General features: G+C 27.5%; 1 protein-coding gene across 1 annotated transcript; it reads right to left on the bottom strand.

Annotated features, from left to right (window-relative positions):
• Window positions 1–2,870: 2,870 nt before the first annotated feature.
• LOC145086182 (GDSL esterase/lipase At5g33370-like) lies at window positions 2,871–9,870 on the bottom strand. The gene is made up of 5 exons (XM_079023929.1): window positions 9,522–9,870; window positions 9,171–9,298; window positions 8,341–8,583; window positions 7,337–7,589; window positions 2,871–3,252 (listed from the first exon to the last, which is right to left on the bottom strand). Exons 1-5 carry the CDS (start codon window positions 9,751–9,753, stop codon window positions 3,020–3,022), a joined length of 1,089 nt encoding a protein of 362 aa, XP_078880055.1. The 5' UTR covers window positions 9,754–9,870; the 3' UTR covers window positions 2,871–3,019.
• Window positions 9,871–11,680: the final 1,810 nt, after the last annotated feature.

Here is an 11,680-nt window from a genome sequence, read left to right as displayed (position 1 = left end):
ACTAAAACTCTTTTTTTTAAATAAATATCAAACAAAAATTTCTTGAGTTTTCGCGCATCTTTCATTTCTCAAATTTCTCAAATGATGTTAAGTCTTTCTCTTTCTCTTTATATATATATATATATATATATATATATATATATATATATATATATATATAGAGAGAGAGAGAGAGAGAGAGAGAGAGAGAGAGAGGTTATAATGTGGATGAACAATTATTTTTCAGACGTGTGGACAATGTTATTATAGGAAAATTACTAAGATAATAACTTCTTTAGTAATGTGAATACGTTCAACCTTACAAAAATATCGTCATTTTCATTCATTCTCACTAATGCTTATTCATTTTTGTTCTCACACATTGTTTTTCAAACATTTTCATTCTGACAGAATACGACTTAATAAATATGCTGACAACATTCTGACAGAATGAAAATAATAATAATAAGTCTATAATAACCTTATACATGATTTAATTAGTGATAATGTGTGATAGTGACAATAGTTATGTAAGATTGAACGTACTTATATTATCAAACAACATATTTTCTTTGTCATGTCACAGAATAACATTTTCCACACGTCCACACAATAAATGTCAATCCACATTTGATCTTAGCTATATATATATATATATATATATATATATATATATATACTAACTCATGTCTTTGGTCCTTTGACAAATGATCCTTTAGCTTTTTAGTTTATATATATATATATATATATATATATATATATATATATATATATATATATATATATATATATATACTAACTCACACAGATGATCCTTTAGCTTTTTAGTTTTCAAAATATAATAACTTTTCTAGTAGTAAACTAGTATAATTCTTTTATTTCACATAAAAAACATTTTATTCGACATCTCTTTAGCAAATGGTCAATGATTAAGTCAACGCTAGTAAATAAAAAGTTTGCTATTTAGTGAAACTAGTGACTTAATATTAGTCTCTAAGTTATTTATTATTCAATATTTATTTTGTTTTTAAGGTATATATATATATATATATATATATATATATATATATATATATATATATATATATATATAAACTATTAGAAATCAACTTATAATTAATTTATAAATTTATTTCTGAGCTAGTTTTTTATTTTTATTTATTTATAAAATTTTAATTTTTGTTAAAAATGGAAATACTCTCAATCCCAAATTGAGGATGTCACATTAGCCCGCTAGCTGTTGTCACTATACTAGACAACTTTCGGACAAAGAGATAATAGTAGTAATGTTTTGACTTCATTCTCATAACCAATATCAACCAAAATCAACCTTTAGATTAATGAATTTAATTTATTAAGACGCTTAGTACCGGGCTATCATCCTTCATATTCATATTTACAAATGGTTGAATCATATAAACCTTATTTGTAGCTAAAGGTTTTTGGTACATGATAGAGTTTTCTTTGATTAACCCATAAGTAGTATTCAAATTGACAATTTTGTAAGTTACAATCTTTTCCAAAGATAATACACCAAGTGCCTTCACATCTAATAAGTCTCACTCATCTTGCTCCATCACCTCTAGTTTTCTTTCAACAGAGGTTAGGTGTAAGTTTTTCTGGTATAAATGGTCTTTGTTTTTTATTCTCCAGATATGAGATTGCAACATTTGACCTTTTTGATCTTAACTTTCCGATATTCATCCATAACATTCAATTTGTTGAGAAATAAATAAAATAAGTTAGACAACTTCAGAAAAAAAGTAAAGATTTCGGTAAAACACGTGGAATGAACATCTAAAAATACAATAATCGAAAAAACTATAAAACTGAACATAAAATTTAACATGGTTCAATCGATATGACCTATGAACATAGTGAACTAGAGAATGAGGATTTTATTAAACTTCCATGAACAACTACAATCACTAACATAAAGGTCGCACATTACTTGAGCTCTCAAATAAAGTAAATTTGTCTTGTTGACAAACTACTCCAAAGGATACACTTTCAACCTCACAACAATTTCTCTTGAAATTTATACGCAAATACATATCTTGCATAGTGATTTTTTATGGAGATGTGAGCCTATTTATAGTCAAGCATAGGGATACCCTAAATCTGATGGTCCAGACACATCCATAATTAGGCCCAAAATGAAATCGGCTAATCAAAAAACTCTATATAGTTGCTTCTAGAATCTTCAATCCTTAAGGGATGTACATGGCTACCTGTCATTCACCTGGAGCGCATTTTCCATGCATCGTGCACATTCATAATACATGGAGCAAATTATGGACCATTTCAGCGCATCCTTGAAGGTCATGGGCACATTTAACAAAATATAACACATTTATAAGGCTACTAACACATTTACCAAGAGTTTGAGCACATTTAGGAAGCTTCAACGCATTGTCTCCAACAATTCATTCTTCCCAAAATCACATTCTACACATAGAACATTCATCATAAGTGCATTCTTAGTGAGTCGGAGTGTGTTCTCCGAAGGCTCCATTGCATTTATTACTTAGCATCACATTCACCAGGGTGCATCCTCTCACCAGGAGGGCATTTTACCAGCAGGAGAATTCTCTCACCAGGAATGCATCGTGATCAAGTACTCAAAAACCAACACAATATTACAAATATTTTTGCTAAATCAATTAATCAATTTCTCATATTAACCATTTATGAGGTCACCAAATTTTGTGCTTTATTATCTGTCGACTGTGCTAATTATACTAATACAAATACACACACACACACACACACACATATATATATATATATATATATATATATATATATATATATATACGCATACATAAACACACAGGTCAAGCAACCAACTCATGCAGGAACTACTATGGAACGAAGATATATTCATCCAAACCTTAATTATGCCTTAAACAATAATTTATGCATGTTATTAACTACAAACATACATGCTTCTTGCTTCAACATAATATAGAAAATACAAACTAAGAATTACTTTCAATAAACAAAGCTAAATACAATGCATCATACATAAAATAAAAGATCAAGCCTTGGAATCCATGGCCAAGATGGTGCTAAGATTCATCGGATTCATGTAGTTAGAAGTGCCACCAATCATTTGTTGCACAATAATTCTATTGGCCCTTTCTGAAGGATGGAAAGGATCCCAAAATGCATAGATGTCTCTGTTTGGACACAAGTTTGACATTGGTGTGCATAATCCAAGTCCATTGTATGGTCCTTGTCCACAACATGCTACTTTTGATGTTATAAATCCTGCACAACAAATAAATTAAGTGGTCATCAAATTTACAGAGGTTTTTTTATATGTATAGTTTAATAATATTTAGTAAATGTTTTATCTTCTATGTAAAGTTTAATAATATCAGATGCTTACAATCATATCATTATACTATTATCTTCTTTCAAGTAAGGTGAGCCACTGAATTAGTTCACAATCATTAAACTTTCAGTTTATTGTGTAATTAACTTATTCAATCTTCCTACACAACTTTATTTTCAAAATTTCAGTTATCATTTTAATATTTTTCTCATTAGAAGCCCGTATTAGTTGCATAATTTGGGGTCTAAGTGATCAACTCCACACAGTTGTGTCTATTTTTGGTTAACCAATATATTGTTGGTTCCAGATGTCCATTTTAGTATTACATAAGGTGAGCAATGGACATCATGTTTCTCTGATTGTTTGAAACTTTTCTTTATTCTCGAAGACTGGTGGGTATGGGCACAGTCGTTGAGGGATCTTGTGTTGCCATATCATCCTCTTCTTGAAGAAAACGATGTTTGAGAAGGAGGAAGAAATAGAGAAACTCGTTGAGGTGAAAAAAAAAACAAAGGAAGAAAAGTAGAGGAATCATAGCCTAAACAGAGGAAGAAACTATGTTGTGGGACGTTCTGGTGGTAACGGGAAACGAAGAAAAGCATAAGGGGCGGTGTAGCCACCGTGGTAATGTCATTACCGACCTGCCAAATCGACAAAAACGACCAAATTGTTGCCCGCACCAAACAATCTAATGATGAAAGAATACTGCAAAATGAGTTATTTCACGCAGAACATTACCCATGGAAGTTAATATCACGTTAGAAATACCAACAAATATAAGTGTCATTAGTTTGTTGGAGGCCTAAAAGCAAGATGCATGATTTTTAAAAAAATTTATAACAATAATTTATCACTTATTCACTTATGTTTATGTAAACAAGTTTATTATTATTATTATTATTATTATTATTATTATTATTATTATTATTATTATTATGTAAACTTACTATCTTTAATTTATTGTTAATTAATTTATTTTTTTATAGTACATATGCATGATTTTCATAAGATAAAATCTGTTTTCGTGTTTTCGCAAGATATTTATGTTTTCGCATGAACCTACCTATATATATATATATATATATATATATATATATATATATATATATATATATATATATATATATATATATATATATATATATATATATATATATATATAATAAAAGCTTTAAAAGTTAAGAACTGAAATAGGTTTTTCCAAATAATAATTGAAATAAACAAATAAACATATTATGGTACTAAGGATTATTTTTAAGCGAATTGCAAGGAAAAATATAAAAAAATAGGACTTGTTTTTCTATTTATATGTTTACATACATGTGTATCTGCGCATATAAACATGTATAGATGTTGTACATACAAAAAAATTAATAAATAAAATATTGTTCTTATTTTCAAAAAAAAAATAAGTATATTTCTCTTAGCGGTATACAAACAAAAAAAAGTAGTATTTATTATTTTACTGGTTGTGATACAAACAAAAAAAGTAATATTTATTATTTAAATGGTCGTGATGCTCATTTATCAAATGAGTTAATTTTAAAAAATAATGTTAAATTAAAATTCAAAATGTTTGAGAACATTAAATTTATAGGAAAATAATAATAATAATTTATTATAATTGACATGTTATTTATCATTTAAATTTAAACAATTAATTTAAATAATGAAAAAAAACTAATGAACTTTAATATCATAAAACTAATGAACTTTAATATCATATGCTTATTTACTTATAACAATAGTTTGTTATTATTCACTTATGTTTATCTAACATTAGTTTTTCATTTATTTGCTAATGTTTATGTAACTAGTTTATTATTATTATTATTATTATTATTATTATTATTATGAGTTGTATAAGAAATATAATATCCATGATAAATATAATGATTTTAAATAATATAACAACGTAAAATCATATCTTTTATATATATATATATATATATATATATATATATATATATATATATATATATATATATATATATATATATATATTACTGTTGTAAAACTGGACTAACTCGGGTGAGTATTCGAATTCAGCTATTTAGTGAGAAGAGTGAAAGCCAACTCGGTCCAAATCGGACCAACTTGTCAAACTCGATAAAACTAGGTCAAATGGTTAAAATTGACTTAAAAAGAGAAAAAAATCAATTTTTGAGATGAATATGTATATTTGTATTTTAACTAACATATTAACCCTAAAACTAAAAGATATCAAATAAATGAATTGTGTATTTATTCTCTCTCTCTCTCTCTCTCTCTCTCATCAACTTAAAAATAGAAAAAATCAAAATTTTATGATTAGTATGTATATTTATATTTTATCTAACATATTAACCCTAAAACTAAAAAAGATACCAAATAAACCAATTGTGCATGTTTTCCTCTCTCTCTCTCTCATGATTTTAATATTTACTTCATTGAAATATTTTAACATTCCAACATATATCTCTTTTATTGATATGTCACATACTTTCTTAGGAATTTTAATAAACATGTGATTTTTGATATATGTAATTTCCCCAAAACTAATTTCTTTATAAACTACCATATTCGACTATTTCCTCCCCGCTACTCCCCGGTTGATTGAACGAGTAACGAATAGTGAATTCCGCAACATTGATATATATATATATATATATATATATATATATATATATATATATATATATATATATATATGCGAAAGGTTATTTGGAAAACAAAAAAACCCTAAAAATCATAAAAATGCATATATATATATATATATATATATATATATATATATATATATATATATATATATATATATGCGAAAGGTTATTTGGAAAACAAAAAAACCCTAAAAATCATAAAAATGCATAAAAAATACTTAGAGATTACAAAACTTTTTTTTTGAAAAAATCACAGCTTTTTTTACAAAATCAATGAAAATTTTTTTTTAGCGAATTTTAACAAAAACCTGCGATTTTTTATAAAAAAATTCAAAAAAAAATATTTGTGATCTCTAAGTATTTTTTTTGATGCATTTTTATGATTTTTAGGGTTTTTTTTGTTTTCCATAGAATCTAAACCTACATATATATATATATATATATATATATATATATATATATATATATATATATATATATATATAAAAGCTTTAAAACTCAAGAACATAAATAGTTTTTTTTTCCAAATAATAATTGAAAAAGAACAAATAAACACATTATTGTACTAAGGATTATTTTTAAGCGAATTGCAAGGAAAAAATATAAAAAAATAGGACTTGTTTTTCTATTTATATGTTTACATGTTTGTGGATTTGCGCGTGTATTATACACGCATGTGTAGATGTTGTACATACAAAAAAAAATTAATAAATAAAATATTGTTTTTTTTTTTCAGAAAAAAATAAGTATATTTTCTTTTAGCGGCATACACAAAAAAGTATTTATTATTTTTTTAGTTGTGAGACTCATTTATCATCTAAGATAATTTAAGGAAAAAAATATTAAATATAAAGGTTAAAATGTTTGACAAATTTGAATTTATAAGAAAATAAGAAAAATAATAATTTATTATAATTGAAATGTTTTTTATCTTTTAAATTGAAGCAAATAATTTAAATAATGAAAAAAACTAATGAATTTTAATTTTGGGAATTTTAAAATTAAAAGGTAAATTTATTAATTAAATTAATATCCATTTATTGCTACAATTATTGTAATTATTACATTAAAATATTATGTAAAATTTAATAAAATAAAAAAACTTATAAAATGACATGTAAAAAAAATTAATTGAAAATAACCACAAAAATGATATTTGACATATTAAATGAAAGTGTAAAAAGTGATAAAAAAAAAAAGCCTTCATTTATTTGAAAAGATCTTTGTTTCTAATAATTATGTAAATAAAAAACTCATCAATTTTTCTTATGGCTACATATAATTCATGTCAATGTTGAATGTTCGAAACCATTGTATAACGTTGATAGATTGCAAAAAACAAAGTTTGAATAATATGAATGAAGTGATTTCGTACCATAGGCTTGAGGATTAGATATGTAATCCATATGCATTTTCATTGTATTAGCGGCTACGAAAATATTACCACCCTTCTCATCATTGAGTCCTTTTAACATATCATTAAGTTGAGGGTTGAATAAATTGGCTGCCCGTTGTAACTCTACTGAACATTCTCCGGCTCTACTCCGTTGAGCCAACTCCGCCGGCACACATCCCATCGGTCCTGTGCCCATCACCAACACCTTTCTGGCTCCCACATCATACATTCTCTACATTTAAGAAAAAAAATTAATTGATTTTGCAAAAGCTTTAATGGATTGTTAGTTATAAATATAAAAAATTAGATTTCCAATATTCGATAGGAAGAAAGGATTATCTAAACAACAAATACCCGTTTTTGCAACTTTAGGATAAGTAACATATTAATGTTACTAAATCAATCATTATTGTTGTTTGTGCAAAACCATTAATATGCACATGAGGTCATGAAGAAATGCAACCAAATATAGATATTCCCACCAACCACAATACACCTTCAAATCCATCATACCACATTAAAACCTATGGCCCATTCATAGCATTTAATATTAAAAATTATATATTCAATACGGTCTATAAATATTAAATGATTTATTTGTATAAAAATTTAACTAAATATTTCCTGATTTATTAGAAATCATATGGGTAAAATAGATGAAAGTAATGTAGGTGATATGATTGTAGAATATGAACTATATATTCTTCATGTATAGAGTTACTATGACCGAAAATATTATTACATATATGAATGCTGTACTTTTTGCTCAAATATACACTTAAATATAAAAAGATATAATGTCTTGATCTATTTTAACATTGATGTTTGCAAAGTACTTCCTCTTCATACAATTAAAATGTTGAATTGTTTCCCCATAAATGCTTAGCCTTAACATGTTTTTAATTTGGTAAAGAAAAATGATTGTTACCATATATAGCAAGAAATTTACGAAAAGAAAGTTTCATTGTACCAAAGAAATTTACCGAAAGAATGTTTCTATATTCAGAAACTACATAGCGAACATAATCTGGTAGAGAGAATTGGCGAGATCTAGCAGATAGTGGAACAAGGTAGTAGTTGTTCACGAAGTCGTTTCCACCAAGGGATATGAGTGAGATCCCATTGCTGATAATCTCACGAGTTCGGTCTGCTCCAACAATATCTGTCAGTCGAACATGGAATTGTTGGAAATACTCTAATTGTTTCCACATCCGAACTATATTTAACTGTGGGACATAAACATATTTATTAGTACAATATTAAACCATGGTAATCTTTTATATTGTTGGAAACTTGGAAATACACTAATTATTTCCTCATGAGTTGGATATGCTACAATGTACATGAGGTCCATTATCATTATTAATTGTCTAATCATAGTAATATTTTTCAACATCTTAAATGACCAAATCTAAAAAAGATTTCTTCTAATGACATGTGCATCATGCAATACAATTATCAAAGTCACTAATGAGTCAAGTTGTAGAAGTTTTATGTTGCAAGTTCAAATCTTTTAAAAAGGCGAATTACAATAAAAATTAAAATATTACTTTCAAAATCGAAAAGCTTATGGTATAAGGATATAATCACCAATAAGCCAAACTCTTCACAAAATAGTTTTATAAAATAAAACCCAACTGAAAAGGTTATGGTATTAGCATACTTATAACAAAATTGTGTTGTAAAATTATAAATTTACTGAAAATATGTTCACTTTATGTATGGTTTATAAATATTAAAAACAGAAACGTATAAATCTGTTTTTTTAATAATTAAAAATTTATAATGTGTAAACGCATATGTGGGGACATACAAATTGAACTCCAGTGTCATTGAGGATTCCAATTCCAGCAGAAGCAAAGTTGGCACCAGCTAGGAGCTTGTCTCCCCTTAGCGACGGATGCAAGTATGGCAATGGGGACTCCATTCCCATATGCTCACCTTTACATATAAAAAAAACATATACAAGTTATTCATCTCATTAAATAAATATAACAACTTCTTAATGTTAACTAATATCTACCAACTTATAGGCAATGTCACAAAAATACACGGATTAATTGCCAACATTTTTACTCTTTGTACGTTTTTTAAACACAATATGAATATTGTAACTTTTTAAAAATAGTCATATTGTAATAGTTACTAGCAATAAAAACGCAACTGATTAGATCTGGGATGTTAAGGCCATTAGAGAACCGGCCAGTGGGACGATGAGTGGGATAGTCAATGCCATAAGGTGGTGAATCGGCTCTAGCAGTAGTGAATAGGAAGTCATTATTGCCATTATCAACTAGTGAATCCCCAAAGACAAAAAAAGCTCGAGCCTCAGCTCCAAAAGGGACACTGAAAAACACCATTATCGCTAAACAACACAAAGAAAACAAATGCTCCATTGAACAACAAAATCTAAGAACTTTTCTCAAAATTGTTTTAAAAATGTATTGATTGATCAAACCACAATGAGATGCCACTTTTTATAGTGATTAACGGTGGCGAACGATGGTACAAAAATTAATGGGCAATTGCTACCACCACCGGAATGATGCCGGCATCGAAACTAGTGAAGTTAAATATGGATGTCTATAATGCATGCTTTTGGGAATTGGGGAACTTGCTTTCACTTTTTAGGCATGGTGTAATGCCATGCAATGTTGGTCCAAATTTGTGAATAGGCCAAAGTTACTCGTGAGGAATTGGTACAATTGATAAGATAGAAATAGTGTCATTGTCGGAATCGGAATCAAAATCGTCTGTACACCACCACCATGTGGTGGCGCAGGACCAATTATATAAGATTTATAGCGGATCTAATATGTATATATTAATGGAGAATGTGCTTCTAATTATACATAATCTCTTTAAGTTTTCAATATTGGTTTGTCTCTCACTAAAAAACCGTTGTATGTTCAAGACTTGCATGTCTCTAAACCGGAATGATTTATAATATTATATCTATAAGTTAAATTGCAATTAATAATATTAGCAATTGCAAGCATGCATTGTTGTGTTTCAGGACTTTTGTGTCTAAATTACGTCAAGATATATTTAAAAACATCAATGTATCCATTTTACTTTAACATTTATGTAATTATATTTATCATGTTTTTGTTTAAATTTAAAAATTTAATTGAATTTGGTTGTATCCATTCCGTGGGATTGAACATGAGTTTTGCTTTCACTGAGTTGCTGTGTTACATGACACGTTGAATGAGGATGGTGATTGATGAGCTACCATTGCAGTTAGTAGGACTTTAAATATTTGGGACATACAAGCCGGAAATTGTATGTGACGGCAGGTCTTCCCGCTGTCTAAGGATGTTTCCGGTGCTGAATCAGATAATAAAACCTGATTGCCAAGTAGATGGGCGCTAACCATGTGTACAGACTGTAGCCAAACACATACATACATACAGCGCATACACATAAAAACAAATATATATATATATATATATATATATATATATATATATATATATATATATATATATATATATATATATATATATATATATATATATATATATATATATATAGACAATATATATTACAGCCCATCTAAGCTTAAGTACTAAATCTCTAAAATATATGCTTATAACATAGTAAATATACCATCTTCGATTTTCATTTGTTAAATATACTCTCTCCATCGCATTTATTTCCTCCATTCTCGGTTAACCATTCATGTTTCCTTTTCTCCATTATCGTTTATTACTTCACCCTATTGAATTTATTATTTCACAGTAGTAAACATTATTGTTTTCCATCATCACGGAGGTCAAAGATAATCAATATTTTTGATTTACTATCAAAGTTATTGGTTCAAACCTGAAGCTACACTTCAAGCGGTAAACGTGAATTACCTGATCGTAATATATATATATATATATATATATATATATATATATATATATATATATATATATATATAAGGTTGGAGAAGAATTAGAGTGGAAAATGGTCCTCGTGCACTTCTTCAACCTGCCTTCACCACACCAGTAGTTTGTTGTTTACTATGGCGGTGAAATGCCCTACTCACCCTATTGTATAGTGTGATGGGGTACTGATGGGTTTTGAGCAATACATTATTCCTATGGTGTACATGCAAACCCTAATAACATTTGGATCTAGTTTGTCTAATGAACATGTAATTGAATATCGAAAGCTATAAACCCTAGATCTAGCATAAAATTAATCATATTAACATAAAATAGGCTTTAGATCTGACCTTTGATTGTTATATAGCAATAACAATCAATTCCTTGCTTTGATTGGCTTTAGAAAGCTTAGTGCCTCAAGTGTTGCACCTCTAATGGAGTCATA

Source organism: Lactuca serriola, chromosome 2, assembly GCF_051521515.1.
Source record: "Lactuca serriola cultivar US96UC23 chromosome 2, Lser_US96UC23_V15, whole genome shotgun sequence".
Classification (NCBI taxonomy): Eukaryota; Viridiplantae; Streptophyta; class Magnoliopsida; order Asterales; family Asteraceae; genus Lactuca; species Lactuca serriola.
Note: the sequence above shows the minus strand (reverse complement) of the source record. Positions and strands in the feature narration are given on the sequence as shown.